Source organism: Chanos chanos, chromosome 8, assembly GCF_902362185.1.
Source record: "Chanos chanos chromosome 8, fChaCha1.1, whole genome shotgun sequence".
NCBI classification, from domain to species: domain Eukaryota; kingdom Metazoa; phylum Chordata; class Actinopteri; order Gonorynchiformes; family Chanidae; genus Chanos; species Chanos chanos.
The window spans coordinates 31336202-31356806 of record NC_044502.1 but is presented as its reverse complement, the minus strand read 5'-3'; the positions used below and the strand labels follow the sequence as shown (position 1 = coordinate 31356806).

Genomic DNA, 20605 nt, shown 5'->3' with positions numbered 1-20605 from the left:
CTATGGGCCCCCACTATAGGAGTAGTCTGCTTTGTTGTGCATCACCAGCTTGTTGTCCACAAAGTAGAAACTGTCGGACTGCGTCTCATAGGGATGTAGGATCATCTCACGCACTGAAACAAAGTAAATATTGCCAATATCGTTAATTCTAACTTATTACTTATAAATGAACAACTAAAGAATTCACTCTGGACTTTTTGCTTTAATTCAGTAATAATAACAAATGAATCTAGCAATTTAACACAATTAAATTGCACTGTGGATCCTGAAAGCTGTCATCTAGCTCTCATTATTGTCTCACTGTGAGAAGTTGTGCATGTGTGATACTCACTGATATCCTCAGACAGAGGTGGGAACTCGTAAATGTGCTCGCAGGTGTTCTTGCTGCTGGGAATGCAGAAGCCAAACTCAAAATCAAAGCTTTTCAGGAGCTTATCGCGGAAATAGTGCCTCTCGATCATACGGAAGTTATTGATGGGAATGTCACCCACTGTGAACTCAACCCTTAAGAGAGACAGATGGAGAAAGAAGTATTACACGATGAGTAAGACACGAGGCCAAAAATATAGAAAGGCTTGATGAATCCAGTTTGACATCAAGAATCCTACATACTGTCAGTCAGGCATTTCTCTCAGAGTACAGTAAAAAAAAACCCCAAAAAACCCTATTTGCTCCACTTTTCACTCTGTCTTTGTTACATTTTTTTGCTGCAATTTTCATGATCAGAACTCCCATTAATCTGAATTCTGTCTTATTCTCCATTATCAGAATGCTTACCGATCTTGGTTTTCCTCATTCCTTACTTTCAGAACCAATGCTGATCCGAATTCGTCCTTATTCTCTACTATCAGAACTCTCACTGACTAGGGGCTCTATCTTACTCTACCTTATCACGCCCATCATTGCTGTCTTTGACTTACGTGGCTCCGACTTGACGTAACCGTAGGAAAGCTGGGGTGAACTGGTAACGAACAAATCTGCCAGCATTGGGATCTACTTCTCTCTTTTCTCCGCCTTTATCTGTGAAAAAAACAAATCAAAACAGAAATGGAGCTAAGATCAATACTGAAATTATGCTCAGGGAATATACACTCACTGTTCACTCTACTAGAAACACTTACTTTCGCCCAGCGCTTATGAACCACTTATGAGGTATACCTACCATATGGGTACAAAACATAGATGTATAATTACAGACTGTAGCTCATCTGTTCCCATGCATAATTTGTCAGCCAGCCCGTACCTCATGCATCAGTGGTCAGTTTCAGACCACAGTACTGCTCTTTACTGATGAGCACACCAGACACAGCTCTGTTACTGGAGTTGTTACCCATGCCAGTATCACAGTTGAGTTTAGAGTGGTCTACCACCCAAAATATCCAGTCAACAGTGGTCCTGTGGTCAGAAACTGAACATTGATGAAGGGCTACATGATGGCTAATGCAAATTGTGGATGGTAAGAGAAGGTCCATAGTCTCTAACTGTACACCAACAAGGTGTACCTGCAAGGTAGGTGTTTCTATTAAAGTCGCCAGTGAGTGTAGACGCATGGGTGCATGTGAGTTTAAAATGGGACTGATATTTAAGAAAAGGTGCACCAATTTTTAATCGTTTAAACATTGTGTTTTTACCTTGACACAGACAGGGGTCTGAAAGGTGTGATGTGAGAACACATTTCCATCCTACTAAGATTATAACCCTTACTGCTGAACACAAGGAGAGTATATGAGGTAGCTAAATTGGGATATAATTGAGAATACTGATTACTTTACAATCGATCAACATGAAACATCCCGCATTGTTAAAGTGAAAACAATATTCTACTGTTGAAAAGAACTACAGATGCAAGGCAAGTAGGAGACTCTGAGACCAAGTGATCTGATAAAGCCAAAATTGGCCTTTTTGACCCAAATACCAAATGGTACATTCAGCTGAGACACAATACCACACATCACTCTGAAAACATCAGCTCTAGCCTGAAGAATGGTGGTGGCCTGGGAGATTTGTGACGATAGAAGGCAAGTGGATGCAGCCAGGCAGAAAGAGATCCTGAGGGAAAACCTGCTGTGGTCTGCTAGACATCTGGAAGAAGATATCCTCCAGCTGGAAAATGACCCAAAACATCCAGCTAAAGTAACACTGAATTTGCTAGAAGATAAATAAAGGCAATGCTCTTGGCAAAAAGAAAGCCCAGCCCTCAAGAATCTGTAGCAGGGCTTGAATATGACTGTTCACTGAAAAGTTCCCATAAATCTTGAGGGAGCTTGAGCAATTTTGCAAAGATAAATGGGTAAAAAGTGAAGTGTCCAGATGTGCAAAGCTGGTGGAGACTTACAAAAAAGACCCATAACTGTAGTATCTGTCAAAAGTGCCTCTTCTAAATATCGACTGAGTAATTATGCAGTGATTTGATTCCGGAAGAACTATGGAATAGTGTTTTCAGTTCATTATGGAGTGTTTTGTGTTGATTAAAAGAAGCTACTTCTATACATTATGATTCCATGCTGTATCATAATCTGAAAAAAGTTCAGTAGGGTGAAGATGGACAGACGGTTTTGACAACCACTGTGTAATCTATGACGCTGTTGTTTTATCTCTCAGTGCAATATGTAATGACATAAAGGGTTTGCTCAAATGGTGGTCTAATGTGCTCCCACATGATCTAGCTGGGGAAGCTATCATAAAGCTCAGCTAAGACAGTCAGTGGAAAGAATTAGTGAACCTTTCCCTTCATGCAGAAATCAGTTTTTGTTTTTGTTTTTTTATGTAAAAAAACTCTCAGGATGGTGTCAGCTGTAGGATATGAGTCATTCTCTGTCACACTCACCAGTGGATGGAGGCTTGGTGATCTCAAACAGCACTGTTCCTGTCTCCATATCTCTGATTTTAAACCTTGTGAAGTCAATGTTGTACACGTTGTCATCTGGGCTGCACAAGTAGTCTGAAAAAAAAAAAAAAAAAAGTGCGTCCGTGATAAATAAAAGATTGCCATAAATAACACATCTACATATACATTAATTGAAGAAGCAATAACAAAATAATAATAAAAAAAAAAGGCTGATAACTTTACACAAGACTGTGTGAATTTTCCTGTTATACCTAAGCAACACCTCAAAATAAATCTCAGGTGTGAAGAACATACCTGAACCACTCACTCAATGCTTTCACATACTCACACCAACCTATTTATACATCGCTAATCCCTTCCTGCCACCACAAGATGTGACACTGCCAATTAACGTTTACATGGCACGTTACATGGGTGAGTGCCTCCACAGACCCTTAGGTAGACTCTACAGTGATCTTGCCAACCACTGAGTTGAACTGCACATGGATTTACTCTTGGAGTTCTCATTGAAAACAGGGTGGTTGACTTAAGTTTCTGTTCTATCACTGAAGCCATGGGGCCCTAATGAATGCTACTGAACACTGTAAAATTCATGGAATCTTTCATTGTCCACATTCTTATTCCATTATGTCAGCTGTAAAACAACAGGATATGTTCCATGATCATAAGCCCCAAGTGAAATACATGCAACTCAAAATCTACTCAGCTCCGTCTGTTCCGTACACAAACATATTCATGGAAATCTTCCATGACTACTTCTCTCATTCAGGCTAAAATTAAAATATTTAAAGAACTGAGTAATGGTATGCATTTGAGAGTCCATATATAAGACTTCTGAAATAACATTTCCTGACATGTGATACATCTACTCATTTTGCAAATGATTCTACTTATTTAAGGAATGTGTGTCACATGCTAATTCTTCTTTTTTTTTTCTAAAACCAGTTTCCTTTTGTTTTTCATCAGAGTAGCCCTGCTCGTGGCCCTGTGTGTAGGTTGGGAGAGGTTTTTTACAAAACTCAGTTGGGGCACTTCTTCAGGCAAGTGCTGCTCTTGCACCCCCTGGTGCTTCATTCTATCACTGCACTATAGATTAGTCCCTAAGCAGCTTACAGCATCTCATAACTGCAGGGTTTGAGAGGAAGGCGACCAGGGGATTTAGAGAAGTTGTCCCATTGCCAGGACTACACTGATGTAACTGCATCTCCTCCAGGGACCACGGGCAAGCTGATCACTTTGAGATTTCAGGTTGAAAAATTTCACCAATGGTGTGTTTATGATAAAAATATAACACTGATAGCTTTTGCCTTTATGATGATGTGGCTGAAATGACAGAATTTGAATTACAGAACCACAGAGTAGTAGAAAACTTTCTTCAGCTCTACTCATGATATTTCATGGCAGGACCTCACTGCAATTATTAGGGGTGTATGAAAATATCGATACACTTGAGTATCACAATGTTATGTTTTGTGATACTGTACTGATTCTCAAAATCACTGTATCAATTTTTAATTTATAGTTTACATGCAAAGATTCGTGGCAGACAGTGGTTCATTTTTGTTGTGTTTAAACTCCTGTTCACTAGATAGCAGTGTTGTAATCTATCTTCAGCCATTTGACTTTTTAACTCCCACCAGAGCCTATCTACATAGAGCCTGTCCACTTCCTACTAATGCCATTATACCAAAATTGGCTGTAATTCACCTAGAGGGTGCTAGCAAGAGAGTACTCAATGAATGGGACTGAATGGAGCTAAACGACTAAAATAATTATTTACACCTGCTTCTAGACAAAAAAGCCCAAATTTTATTTTAGTTTCTGAATAAATAGTATCAATTATACATCAGAATTGAAATGACAAAATACTAATGCCCTTTTGTTTTTCTTACACCGAAGGCGATTTTGCCCAAAAAATGCTAGCATTCTGCTAACATATGCTGATTGATTGGATTTACGACTGATTGCGACAGGACATCCTCCCTTGATGGCACCCGGAGTCTTTGGAAGTTTTTGAAATTAAGTCGAATGAAAATCTAAAGGAAGACCAGGAGATCTCCGTGTTTGACAGCAAAATGTAGAGGTTAATGTAAAGGTATGCTAACTAGTCATGGTGGTAAAGTACCAAAATGGCAAATGCAATAAAGTGGCTTGTGGTGCGTGACGTCACAAATAATTACAGAGAGGTATTTTACTACAATTGAAAAATCGTAAACAAATCTAAAAATGGATCTATATCTATTGTCTCGACCCCTTATGTCTAAAATATAATGGAAATTGCAAGAATTCTTTTTTTTTTAGCCCATGAAAGTTGTATTTTCGGAGGTACACCTTCATAGGCCCCCATTCATTCTGGACTGTCTCGCGAGCGCCCCCCATGAAACAGGAAGTTCTGAGAGTGGAAGTTCTCTCCTGTTTAGAAATTCTCAGACTCCAATGTTGTAAGTGCCCGATCCATCCCGGCTGCCTGATCCGGTCTGCACATGCACTAAAGTCAGTGCATGTGTGGAATTTAATCTCTTTTACGACACTGCCATATCCATTTTATGCATGTGTGATTTTTTACGTAGCTGTTTTAACTGTGCATATGACACTAAACGCTTTGACTTTTTTTTTTAACACTGACTCTACCTCACACTCCCTTTTGGCTGGACACTGGTTAAGTGTGGCTGTGTACTTGTACTCTGCACAATTACGTTGAGGCTAATGTACTCTAATCTAATAAACAATAACTTTGTGTGTCAATAAATCTTTTAAGCACTGTGTTGGTGTATGATCACATTTGTTTTTGATAATGTATGAAAATACAACTAAAACCTCTGATTTATTCTATACAACTGTTTGCCGCTATCAAATCCTTAGGTAGTCGATGTGTTTGATTTAGTTAACTGTGTGGTTCTTGTGAGGTTCTTGTGATCCCCAAGCGGTACAGCTAGCTATGGTTAGCTTCTGCTCACTTTGTGGAAACTGGTGACGCATTAGCTAAGTGTTTTGCCTTGTAGTCTTGTTAATTTTCGCTTTTAGCAGAGGGATAGCAACAGACATATTTTAGAGATATAATGGGTCTAAAGTCTATGCAGAGACAACATACATATGCATTTTATTGAACAGAATCGAATGCGGGACAACCAGTTATTCAACTAACACGTGCGTAATGTTGCTGATTTTCCGAAATCCCATTACTCATATGGGATTTTTTTAACACACCGGAACTTGCAGAACTGCTAATCCGCAATACAAAATGACGAGTGTCACTTGCACACTCTATAACACATAGATATAGAAACGTTTCCAAAAAATATCTGTGCTAAAACAAGCATTAACTATCTTGAACTGCTAGTTGTTTCCAGTTACGTAAGCTCTCTGTCGGCCATCAAGTGCTCAGTTTCAACACCATTGCTACTTCCAAAACCGCATACTAACGTACTAAATAGTACGTCAAAACAGTGTGCCACCATTAGTAGTACGTCCAAATACACAGTAAGCATAGAGTAGTATGTGAATAGTACCTGGACGACATACTACTTCTGTTGGAAAAACTAAGTATGCAAGCGCTGGACACTTTTCAATCCCATAAGGCCACATGGAAAAAGGGGGCGTTTCTGACGCGGTGTAAGTGTAAGTGAAAACCACTGTACAGATCTTAAGAAGCTGTGTTAAAATTACTAAAAATGTTTGTCTATGTGTACATAAATAGTTGTCAGGAATCTTTCAAACGTTCTGTAACCGTTATTTAAATGTTAGAAGTCTTAGTATAAATAAAAGAGAGGAAAATTTCCGTAAGTAACATGTTGGAGCAGTCGGGTTTTTAAATGTACAGCTGTGTCTGTTTACAGGTAATCGTCATTAAACCGCGATTATAATGCTCACGTGCAAAAATGTGGCGCAATTTGATTATCTCATTAGTGCGTCCAAATTCTAGCGTGCTTTCTGTCTACAATCCTTTAGTGCGTACTGCTCCAGTACGTACTTCAATGCAACATTAGTGTGCAGTATGTAGTATGTGGCTGTGTCCGAAATGGCATACCACGTACTACTCGCATACTAATTTTGACGTAAAAGTAGTAAGTAGTATGCAGTACGTGAAAAATAAAAATTTTGCAGTACACGACAGTTACCCGGATGATGTACTACTCTGGCGAAAATTTGCAGTATACACCCGGAGCTCACTTTGTCGGGTACTGCATCCCATGAAGCAACGTGGTGATTTCCAACTGTCAAAAAATTTTAAAAACATGGCGGACAGCGACAGAACCAGCTTCAACTTCAACATCAGCTGCAGTTCCGAATATAAATGTATCAGTTGCATATTTTGGTGTGATAAGTCTTCATACACTTTCTTATAGGGCTACTTTTGATACGTATTTGTGGTAGTTGTGTGTTGTTCGATTTTAACAGAACAGATAGCCCAACCGATAGCAAACGTGTAGTACACTACACGAAAGTTCTCATAATTGTGTACCATAATGTATACTAGCGTGTGGAGTAGTGTGCAGTACGGAGTGTATACTAGGCTAGTATGCAGTACGCTAGTATGCCATTTCGGACACAGCCTGTGATTTTGGACGCAGCTCATTAAAAAGTTCACACATGCGTGGTACAAATCGGGCAGGAATAAGCTGTTTCCGATTACGTAATTACTTGCGTGTACAGAACGGAACTCGTTGTCTGCCGTCAAGTGTTCAACGCCGTAAAATGTTCACACATGCGTGGTACAAATCGGGCAGGAATAAGTTGTGTTTCTGTTTACGTAATTACGTGTGCTGCCGCGAAAGATCTGGCACTTACAAACGTAACAACGTAAACTGAGACAGGAAGTGGCATAAGGGCACGCCGCTAATGCTAGCATTAGCAAACCTAGCAGACTAGTAACGTCAGCACCGATGGCTGAATCCAAAAGAGTTAGACTGGCTCCCGTGGCATACAGAGCTGAAGTGTAGGCTCATTTTGGCTTCCACAATAAAGAAGGCACTAAGAAGATAGTCAAGAGTCATACCGTTTGCAAACTTGGTGCTATGATGTTGGATGTTACAGGGACTGTGACAGATCCCCGTGTTCTGATTGCATAAAAAAGGAATGTACTCAGAGTTTATGCACTGTGTGTTCTTTATACTATGACAGTGTTCCTAGAATCAGATAAAAAAAAAAAAACGCAATATATCGCCTTTCTTACAGTATCGCACTATATCTCAATATACTGAATTGTAACCCCTGTATCATGATACATATCGTATTGCCAGATTCTTGCCTTGCTTACACAGCCCTAGCAGTCATACAGACAATTGAATATTAACATTAAAAATGGAAACAAGTCAACCGCCTGAATGACCAAATCTATAACTAGATAATTGTGATGGAGACAATAGTGGACCAATGCAATGACAGGATTATATTAACAAATCTGAAAACTTTGCTGGTTGACTTGTGAAATGGACCAGATGCAAAGTTCACACACCTACATTACAAGATACTGACTGTCCTGCAACCTCCCAGCAAATATTCACCATATAGTCACTGAATCTGACATTTGAGTTATGTATTTCAGGACATTAAAGAAGAGTAAAAAAGGAGATTTTCAAAAATATATATACTTTTAAATCTCACTTTACTGAGAGCATTTCTTAAGACAAACTGGCATTTTATCTAAAATATTTTTTTGAGAAAATGTTTTCTGACTTTTGTTTTTAACCACACATTTCCTATGGAGAGATGACATTTTCAGAGAAGATGAGTTGGTAAGGGGTATCCATAATGCAGCTGGGGGCCATTTCGATTGTTAAAAAAGAAAAAAGAAAAACGCCCCCTCACATTCCACATAGAACCTAGCATTAGGTGCCAAGATAAAAATAAGATGTTCTGTGAAAAACAGACCTGGCACTCATACAACCGCTTCACACGGCAATTCATTGTGCCATATTATGATGCCAATATTAACCTCTCTGGTCCTGTAAGCCTCACGGGATCACTGGGACCTCATTAACTTCTCAGTTCAGACAGCCCACCCAAAATACGTGTACAACAGGATTAAGTCAGTGCTGGTGCAAACAGGGAAAAAAATTTATGTTATGTTTGGGATTTCATACATATCAAGTAAAGCTGTTCTTTGACTAAATAGTGCTGATAAAATCAAAGCAGACAACGGCCATAACTATGTTTAATGCTAAGCCACTGCAAAAGCAGCAGCACCAATATGTAGTGCTAGAATTTTCCATTCTCCTGACAGTGTGTTGACAGAAGTGCCAAAGATAAAGTTCTTCAGTGAAAGTTTTCAGGCCAAACTTTGCAGTTTCACCTGCTTCAGTGTTTATTTTCAACCACTAACTGTAGTGTACTTTCCTTTTTTTTTTTAAACTACATTGAAGAGTCTGACAGAGTCCTGTGCACGGGGGTGTGTGTGTGGCACCGTGTTAAGTAAGGGTGCTATGTAATCCTAATCCATGTGCCCCAGGCTGGGAAGTCATGCAGAGAATAGTATGTATGTGTCTGTCCCCGGGATTTACAGGGCTCTGCAGACAGAGTTGGCTTCAGGGCATCCCGGATAATAAAGTTGGAAAAAAAATAATCTCTTTTCCAAACTGTTATATTCCGGTAAATTCGTCCAAAACCAAATATAACCCAACCATAACACTCTGAATAGCCTTAAATATCAGTGAGCATCAACTCACTCAGCCTCATATGAGAATGTGTCCCCACTCACTGTATTTCATCACAAAACAAAAAAATGATCAAAAGCATTATATAAGAACACTAAAACTGTGTAATATTGTTTTAGTACTAAAACAGTATACAATATTGTTTTAGTACTAAAACAGTATACAATATTGTTCATGTCCACGTGTTGGCACCCAGTACATTGCATTCCATAATGAAACATGCTGTGAAAGTGTACTTGACATGATCTGTTTTTCATACAATATTTTTCAACGCTGATCAATTGTCTCTCAGTATAAACAGCAGACATAAGATGACTACTGATAAGAAATTGTACAGACGCCTTAAAATAACTCCCAGGTGAGAGTTCAGAGTACATTTCCTACTGTCCAAACACCATTCATCCTTCGTACATCCAAATTAAACTTCTACATCTAAATAACTACTGTTGACAAATGTAATCCAATTGCGGATTAATTACGTAAGAATAACTTAGAGTGAAAGAATATCAATTAAACTCTGTAAAGATTAAAAAACAGAATTGGAAAAAAAGAGACTGAGCTGTACCACTTCCAAATGGATTTCATAACATGGATAATTTTCTTTTCTTGAACAATTTTTTATTTTTGCAGACAAAGAAACAAAATTAATTTAAGATTATGCAGATTACAAAACAAAGCCCATACAACACAGGTTGTACATACCTTCTTATATCACACTTTAAATATAAAGATTTAAGACAACATAACCAATACCTAAATAAGGTAAGGACTAAGGTAACATTTAATTCTTCCTGAGTCTTTCCCCCCAAGTCACCAGCTAAACCATTCAAATCTTGCCGCAACGTCACTGGTCTACTGTACATACTGTGGAAACAACCCCCCACCCTCCCAAGTGTCAGTTTTAAACACGGCTCTACTGAATGACCAAATCCCATTTGAAGGCCTACATCTCGCTGCGAATACTAAACCAGTCAAAGTATTCTCTTATAGGTTGCTGAGTTATTTGGAGCAAGGTTCAGATTGCTCATTCTGTGAGGATTGCCGGTTGAGGAGATATCTGACAAAAGGGAGCCACCGGAATCCGTTTCTAATGTGGTCATACAGTGATTCCATTGTGAGAGACAGCTTCTGTACTGAAAGTGCCATAAGTAAGAATTTGTTGTATTTAGGGCAGTATAAGCCTGATTCAGTAAATGACAGCACTGATGAGCATCTTAGTAGTAGATATAAGACATATCAACACACATAGACATATCAAAACTGAAATATGAAAAAGATCTTCTCAGCACTAAGGAGACATACAGTACTATATATATGATAATGTGTTAAGTAGCTGCATATTTGATAAGGGTTAGTGTTAAGTATCATTATGCTAGATAATCTCACATCATTATTTTTTAGGTATTTGATGGTTATACTTCAAAATAACAAAAACTAAAGCGATAATATTCCTGTGAAAATGGTCTGCACGTCCCAGTGTAACACTTTTTAATGTAATTCCTATTCTTACAGTCCCTAATTGCTCTTTCAAGTTTGCTCGAAATTAAAACAGTAAAACAGTTGGACATACAACCAAATGCAATTAGCTGAGTCAGACTCACAAAAGAAATTCCACTTCATCCCATTTTTAGGTGATAACTGGTTTGCTTTTCCTGTGTCTGCTGTAGGTCTTTCCCTAAGGTAGCAATTAATTGGAACATTCCAGAACAGATTTCAACTTCTTAGTAACACCCTAACCATTTCTGAAGTAAAACAAGTAGGAGACTATGACAAGACACCTCAGTAAGGGGGTTCAAAAGGGCACAAACTGACAGAGACAAAAGAAAGCATTTTAAAATATTAACCTGCTTCATAAGGGCCACTGTGGTTTATCCCTGTCTATTGTACACATGAAATTCTTCTGTTTTAAAAAAAAGGATGCTCACTAAGATTTTTGTTCTTTATTTCTTTATATTAGCAAAACATTAACAATCACTGAAAATACAGCAATTAACACATTTAACTACAGCCACATGATGACTTGGAAGAACTCGTAACAGTTGATCAGGACACCATGTTGCAAAAGAGTGAGTGCTGTCTGTTTTTAGACCCTAAGCTCAGTAGATAAGCTCTCTGGAGTTAAGTGGTGCAGATGTAGGCATTAGATCAAAGACAGAGAGGACACAGAATGGAGAGAAAAAGAGAGAGAGAGAGAGAAAGAGAGAGAGAGAGAGAGAGAGAGAAAGAGAGTAAACTGTCATTCTTGACATTAAGATTATGACTGCTGACTCCACTGTACTTCCTGAAGCTATTTTAATTGCCACTGTCCACTGAGAAGCTGTAACTCTGTTTAAACACAAGACACATACACAAGCCACATATGATACCATACTCTTTCTGACACGTCAAATACCACTGAGTCCTTGAATATTCGGCAAAAGGATGTGTGCAAATTTTCACCGTGTTTTGCAATGTGCTCACCTGTTGCAATTCCAAAAGAAGCCAGTTATCACACGATTATCAATTATCACTTCATAAACTGTCTATGTTGATAATAAATAAAAAAGGCGGATGTAATATACCAAAATAACGTGTCTAAGATTAGAAGCATGCAGCTGCTATGCTATGTGTATCTAGTAATAACTTTCTAAAAAGAAATTTGTCTTTATTGCACATTGCTGTGTAAAATGACAACTTGGTAAAAATATGCTCAGGTTGGTAAAAATATGTCGCAGTGTTGTCAGTCCACTGGGTTAAGACCATAAAATTCATATGGCTCATGTTACTAACTGAATATCGTTCTGTTTTTCCCTAATATCTGTCAGTCCTGCATGACTGATCTTGTGATCCACAAAACACTACACATTTTTTTTTTCTCTATTGTCTAATGGTCATCTAACAGTGAAACCCTATTTGAAAAATTCCACTCAGTGAAGGCTTGTCTCTTGACCCGTGTTTAGCACAGTGAGGGGATCGAATGACGATAAGCATAAACCCTTTAACGGTCACGAACATAGTCTTTACAGTTGTATAGACTGTATGACTCAAAGAGAAAACGATGAAGAGCACTTTATAGTGTATGCTCAGTATAACTGAGCAGTGGTAGGAGGGGATATCGACCCATTGGAGCTCAGCATCTTTAATCAGGTTTAGTGATTTGCATAGGAGAAAATCCATCTAATCAGTGCATACAGCCTGAACAAACGTGGAGTAAGGAAGACTGAGGGGCTATGTGACCAGTTGGCACAAGGGGCAATAGTTGGGGCGGGTTGGGGGGAGGGTGGAGATTCTTGCAAATTTGGAGCATAACTGGCTCTTTGGCGGAGACCTAACTATATTAGGCAGACATTGATTTATCTTCATACAGAACTTTCTGGCTTCGGTAGATAAGAACCAAATTTAAAAATGTCCCCTTATGCTCTAAGAATCAGTGCTGTAGTGTATAGGACCTACAGAATAAATTAACCGCAGAGTGATCCGGTTTCGTCTCAAAGAAGCCTAAGAACACGAGTCAAACCAAAAGGTGATGGCATTAAGCCCTGGCTTTGTTAGCAATTTCACTAAGTGTTCAGAGTGACAGCAACTTCACTGTCCCTTCATAATACCTGAGACTCATCATTTCTCTCTCACAGGCCTCTCTGTGACACAGAGAGAAACTAAATTATGCTCTCACTACACAGCCTTAATATAATTACCTTTTTTCTTGTATTGATTTTATGCATGTCATTAATTATGGATGCAGCAAATTGATACATTGTTCATTGAGTCAATGACAGTTACTGCACGCTAATGATCGATTACAAAGCACTTCTGTGAACAGTATTAATTGTATATCCAACACATTGCTAAGATAAATCAGTTATACAGTGACATTGGAGCAGAAGAAGCCAAATAAAAAGGAACAGATTCTAATGTTCTCTTTTTCATCAACTAGGTGAACATACTCTTGCCAGCCAATCCCAAAAGCCTGTGATATTCCTCTTTTTATTCTCTGAAAAACACGGAAATAAAGATCAAAGATTAAGTGCCTTGCTCTCTATGTGCGCCCAGATAAATCTTTTGTCATCTCTGTAGGACCTGATAAATTTGAATAGTAATGGGAAAGCAAGGATTGTATTTTCTCTCAACAATAGGACAAAGGACTATCAAGCTGCCCTTCTGGCATCACAAGGTGACACAAAGCGGCCAACGACTGATATCACAGTTTTATTATACATAATGATAAAACATGATTCAAAAACAAACCATCAGACAATTAATATTTTCAGCTGTCCATTAAACACAGAAAACCTTTCTCAAAGAAGAGACAATGTTTTACATAGAAATCATTTTACACTCCTTCTGAGGAATTCTCCAGCCTATGAATCATCTGTTCTAACACCACAGAATATTTTGAGCGACGATTTTCATTTGAGCAAAATGTAGCACAATTCCACTCCTAACATGATCCATGAACGAATGAGTTTATGGAGGTACGAGAATGCCGACCCGCTGTGTATGGTATCAGAACTGTTACCATTTGAATTTTCTGACTAACAGTTCTAGACGATAATGAAGCATGGTGAGGGAGAATGAGTTTATGATAGAGGCAGCGTCAGCGTTTGATATGTATGACAATAAACATGCTGGCAGATAATAACATTTTAAGACACGGCAGTGTGACTAAAATACGGATGCATGAAAATGTTAAGTGCATCAGTTGGACGATGCAGAAAATAGCATTCTGCATCCTCTGGAAATGTCTCAGTGGTTAAGTCAATCTTGTATGACATTAACACAGGCTAACGCCATAGGAAATAATACCTTATTTGTTTGCAGGCCTTCACAGGGTACAAGAATGACATTAGGAGTTGACGAAGACTTGATATGAATTTAAAATTCTAATACAGATATATTTGCACCTCTAACTTATGAACGATACAAATATTCAGATACAAGTATTCCAGTAAAGGCTTGTGCTAACAAGTCAATACACAAAGCATTGCTGATTTAAAACAAGAGTAGCACTGAGGGATTCCCTTATCTTTCCGATAGTGCCATAACTCAGGATCACACACAAAAAAATATTCCTGAAAAAGTGAGCACTGGTCTAATAATCAAACATTATTGATAAAAGCAGAAAGAGACACAGCGAGATATGCCAAGAGGGTTTTAAAGAAAGCTACACAGACAAAACACTTTGGTACCTCAGCATTAGTACAGAGTGCGTCACAGTGAATACTGTATAATGTAGTGATGGTTTGTTTAGGGATTTAGGGTAAGCACAGAACAGGGGATGGTTTCCTGAAGGTCTCGTTGTAAACATAAAAGCGGCGATAACGCGTTAAAGATTTCATGCTCCCAAAGAAACTCATTAACGGAGAGGTGACACTTGAGCCCCCTGACTAAGCTTGGACAGAACACAACAATAACCACCGAGAAGCACTCCAGCAGCCCTGGGGATTAGTGCAGGTTTACCACAGACTCATCACCCTAATGCAAAAGACACAGTTTAGACACAGCAAGGTGACTTCTCAAACAGATGTTGTGTCCTCCATCAGGATGAAATACTGTAAATTAGCATAATAAATGAATGAATAAATAAATAAATACAAATAACATATTTTAGGGTGCTGAATACTACCTGCTAGGAGTTTAATGGAGTCCCCCCGCAAAATGGAGCTGCTTTGTCATTCTCTCTGTACCTTCATGCGTGTGACAGACTTTTGTAATTTTTAAAGTAAAGGAGCAGAAGTAGCCTTGTTCTGTTTAACTTGATCAGAGAACAGACATATCCTGAGCCCATGGGAAAAGAATGTCCAAAATAAATAAGTAAAAATAAAAAAAACCCAAACAAACAAAAAATAAACCCTCACATAACACAAGGTACTTTTACACTCTACTTAAGGAAAGTCATGATTAAACAATCTGTATTCCCATCCTGGGAAATCTACTCCAGTTTGTCTTTCATGTGTTGATTACAGCACACCTCTGCTGATTTGTGTTAGGGGGCCGTAAATGATATTTACAGAACAAAGCCTTAGAGCAACTAATTACTAAGAATACAATGAGGAAGCAGAAAAACTGAAAAGCTCACCTTGAAAAACTAACTACTCCAGTGGCCTTAGAGTATTAGAGGTGAGGTTACTATCAAACACTGCACTCTCTCTTGCTACTTAATCTGACCCTTTTAGACTACCACGTGTCTGTTTGTGTAGGAGCATGTGTATGTGTGTGTTTGTGGACAGACTGCTCTCTTGAACAAATGCGGCATATGGTATATGCAAATATACTGGAGTGCGCTAATGCATTTTAAAGGGAGAAGAAAAAAAAAGACTGAGTTCAGTGTATGCATATACTCTGACTTTTGGAACCTGCATTAAAAATCACATACATAATGCCATATATGGATCTACTCAAATGTCTTTCACTTTTACTTCAAACTCAAAGATGTTTTTTCTCATCAGTGTAAGAAGATTATGAAAAGTAAAAAAACACACACACACACACACAAATAATAAACTTCTGAAACACTTTTGCTTTGTCGACGGAGAACCGTTTTCGTGGATATGACAGTGTACTTGGTTCTGAAAACCTGGCATCCCAGGTCTTGAAGACTAAAAGACTATAGGAGGTCTTCATATTCATCTCCCTTGTAAGAAACAACCTATCAAAATGTTTATGTTTGCACCCTAAAAAGAAAATCATTAACAAATTGACTAAAATGAACCTACACACATTACATCACCAAAGTTAAATTCTTTGATGTTCTGGCACCATACACGACCCCCTAACAATCCAGAGTTTCCACAGATTTAAGTAAATGGAGGAAAAAAGCTTACTCTATAAGAAGACAGAGGCACTGCATTCAGTTTAACAGAATGCTGTTTTCCTTGGCAAGTTTACAGAAACAGAGTTTGATCTAATGTCCAAATGTAGTGAAAAAAGAATGCAAACAACTTATTCAACAGCTCTGGATGAAAGGTAGTACAGTACTAAAGAGTAGTGCAGTGCTAAAGAGAAGTACAAAACTGTAGCTAAGCTTCATGAAGCAGACTTGTTGTATGCATACAGAGCAAACAGTTATCTCATTAAGTCGGTTGGTTTCCTGAAGGACCTACTTATTGTGTTGGCCTTCATAAGATGCACAGCTATTCAGCTGATTTTAAATCAGATGTTTATGACTCAGAGTTCTTCTCAGTGATCGTACGTCAGAGCTGATCAACAAGCCAGGGTAGTCTTGTTTTCAGATGTCTTTTTCTTTTGAATACGCTCTTGTTAAGCTAAAACCAGTAACATTTCTGGGTTAGGAACTACACAAAGTTGTGAGATAAAGAAAAAAGATCTAGATACACTGAAAGACAAAGAGACATTGAAATTTGACAAAGGGAAATACCATCATGTTCAGAAAACAGGGCTAATTAGAGGTATACAAGGCAAGAAAAATTCCAATGCAAAACCTTCACTTCACATTCAGTGAATGACTCAGACGAGAGACAGGGAGGTAAACCCTGAGAAAGACAGGGCAAAAGAGCAGCTAGAACTGAAATAGGACACTTACAAAGGTGACACAGTGAGCCTTGCATTGTAACCTAGAGAGACCAAAGCCATATAATGCTCACTGTGGTGTGTGTTTCAAGTCCGTACGGCAATTCAAGTTTTACTAAGGGGACGGAAGGTGCGTGGGTGTTGTATAAAGCATTATGTTGGCCTATTATGCAGGCCTACGGTGATGAAGGACCCATTTGACACCTGTTACCTAATCATTCTTAGGAGGTTAAATATAGCTGATCCCAAGGAATAGTCATGCCCATGCCACGTATGTGGTCCGTACCAATGAATTTTAAAAGGCTTATGCACTCAGGTATGTGTTCTGCCTCCTATACTGGCAATGATAATGTACGTTCTAATAGGGATATTTGATTAGAACAGTGATTCACTCTGTAAACCCACTGAGAGATTACCACACTCATTAGCATACTATTTACTCATCCTGTTACACCAATAAACCAATATAGAGCCGTTGCTCTTGATCAGTGTTGACATTTCTGTTCTAATCAAGCCCATTTGTCCTGTGTAAAAGTCGATGCTTATGATAACCTGTAAGGCAAGACCACTGTAATTATATCCACCAAATACAAGTATTTCCTCTTGTAATCATTAATATTTAAAACGACGACGATTTATTTGCAAGGCTACACATGGTGTCACCATCATAACCTCCCCGAAATAATGGCGCGATTACATGGCTCTCAAGGCAATTTCAGTGATCAGTTGCTTCTCTTCCTCGCTTTGGAAACAAACGTAGTTAACAAAGTAGTTGTGATATGCTAAATGATGTTAATTTGTAAACGGAAAGGAGTCAGTTAGAGACTGTGATATTTGTCATCGTGACAAGTGCGGTGAAAGGAAAAAAGAATCGCCACAACCGCAACGATTACAGAATCTTTAACCACACAACAACAAATATTGCGCGGTTCGCTAAAATCAATCGGCATTACAGTGTGCTCTCGTAGGCGAGTAGTTGATGTCAAGTGGTAGGAAGCAGCGCACTTACTCTCAGTGATCTTCTGTAATCCCAGTACATCCTCGGGGGTAATTATTGTGTTTGCAAGCAATTCCTCCTCTGTGGTGACGGGGACCCCCACGTCTGTCGTATTGCAGCCCTTTTTGACTTTCATTGCCTCTGTTAAATTTAGGTTTGAGTTTGCTTTGCTACTGCGGGTACTATGGCTGTTGTTGCTGCTGCCTGTGTCAGCGCTGCTGTTGCGACTACCGGGATTAACGCCGCCGGACTTCTTAGAGCTCGCTGGGTCCTGGCTGTTGCCTGTGCTGGTACAAGAATAGCTCATTATCCGTCCCTCCTCCTCCAGTCAAGCAAGATACAATGCGGTCACCCTCCCTCACCCGAAGGGCTGAGTAGGTCGCCCGCTTAGAGTTTAATTTAAATCCCCCGTACTTCACTGTCTCCTGGAACCCCGTGCCTCTCTCACTGATGCACAGTCTTCCAGCAAGGAGCTAAACCTACTTCCCTGACACAGTCGAGCAAGGGGGTTGGAAGGGGTCGTCCTGTAGTTCAATTGACGCAATCTCCATCGACGGTCCGTGCTACAACGCATTTCGCTGACTTGCTCCCTCTTGGCAAATGATTTTATTTTTTTAATAAACGTGATTAATTGATGCACGAATGCAACCAATTATTGTAATTACACATATAGTGAACTATAACAGTCTTTTCAGTCATAAACATGATAACTCAACAATCCAATAAAACGGAATAATTGTAATGGATTTGTTGGTGTCCACCCCTCACACGCCTGTGGTATGACCCGTTTAGCTGCGTTGATGGTTGAGCGTGTTGAACAGCCTACTGATACTGTGTATATGCCAGGGAGACAGGATTTGCCTCTTAGTTTAGAAAGATGCCCTCCCCAGTGGAGATTTGCGGTACTGCATATCTTGAGGATAATTTTGCATAGAGTTCATTCACTCATTTCAAGATGGCTAAGCATTATTTACTTTTAGTTGAGTTGACATTCTTGGCAGGGTCTTTTGTAAAGGATATTTTAGGGTTTGGCATTTTAAACGGACTGAAGCCTATCTCCCAATACTTGCCTTTTATTTTAGTGATGATATCTCCCGTGTTATAATCAAGTGTCATAAAATATGTTTGCGAGGAGTTACAGACAATACGTTTACGTTGCAGTTAGTTTCTTGTACAGTTCAGTTCCACCAAGTTCAGCACTTCCCAAGAAGTACAACAGTTTTATTAATTACTTTTCTTATTCAGTCACTATGATAAAAAAATACTGATAAAAAAGTGATTGAAGTCCAGACTGATGGCCCAGGCGATGATGATTAATAAATGTAGGATCGTCAGATCCCTTGGGTTATGAGTATATGACAATGTAAGACCGACACCTCACTTCGATCTTTCCAAATTACTCTGACTTCATTTTGGCAGCAGACTCTCCTGCAACAGACGATGACACCAGCCCAGCAGGTGGACTCCAAATAGGACAAGATTGACCGCGGTTACCCCAAGTGCCATCAATCAATAGTCATGACTGTGTTGAACACGAGGGGGAGCCACAATACTAGAAAAGAAAAATTAACGCTGAATGACACATGACCGAATATGCAAACATTTACAGGGCACCATTAGGTTGGTGGAGGACTGCAAGCGTTCCTTCTGCTGTGGCGAATTAGCTACATGGCACAACTACAGTATTCAGTCAAGGCTGCAACAAGTGCTACTTCTGTGCTTTGAGCTCAACCAGAATACATCAAATCTTATTTTGTATGTATGAATGACTTATTAGTTTCTTGACTCTGAAAACCATTCAAACTTTCTGAAACAAATACGTAACAGAATGAAGACACAAAACAGCTCATGTAACATTGCACAAATATCACTTTGAATGTAGCAGTAGCAAACAAGGCACAAACAGGACACAAACAAGGAAGAACTCAAACAGCACAAATAGCAAGGGCCATTTTTCCATACAAAGATTGATACTAATTTTAGACTAAATTTTATTTTAAATGGCCTCTTTCCAGTCCTTGTCAAGTTCCACATCTGTAAAACATATTCTTGATGTCTGGATTTCATTTTGTCAATTAAGAGTTCACTAACTTTTGTGTTGATTTGGAGGTCAGATGGTAAATGTATGTCTGTGTGTATGTGTGTGTGCTTGGTGCATACTAGTGTGTGTGTGTCCCTGCGTTCGTGTTGCATGGTTTGTTCATTTCACAAGCTTGCTGACATGGCTTGTCTCTTTGTTCCTCCTGGACACCAGCTCTCATCAGCAGAAATGCAAACACACACACACACACACACACACACATTCACATACACCACTCACACTTACTGACATTTCTGCACAATCACCGTCATTCAGAAGTTCATTTGAACACACACACACACACACACACACACACACACACACACACACACACACACACTCTCACTCTCACTCGCATATACACAAACTTGCACAAACATGGCCGCACACTCATGCACACACACTTCACACACAGAGTGGTATACAGACACCTTTTCTCTCTGGATATGTTGTCGGCTGAGTAATGTGCTGACCACAGCATACTCTCTGCTCTGTCTTTGTCTGAACAGAAGAGTTGAGAT

General features: G+C 39.1%; 1 protein-coding gene across 1 annotated transcript; it reads right to left on the bottom strand.

The window, feature by feature from the left end:
- On the bottom strand, positions 1–18311 carry unc119a2 (unc-119 lipid binding chaperone a2). Its single transcript, XM_030782585.1, has 5 exons — positions 18017–18311; positions 2828–2941; positions 921–1008; positions 332–504; positions 1–113 (listed from the first exon to the last, which is right to left on the bottom strand). Exons 1-5 carry the CDS (start codon positions 18309–18311, stop codon positions 1–3), a joined length of 783 nt encoding a protein of 260 aa, XP_030638445.1.
- Positions 18312–20605: the final 2294 nt, after the last annotated feature.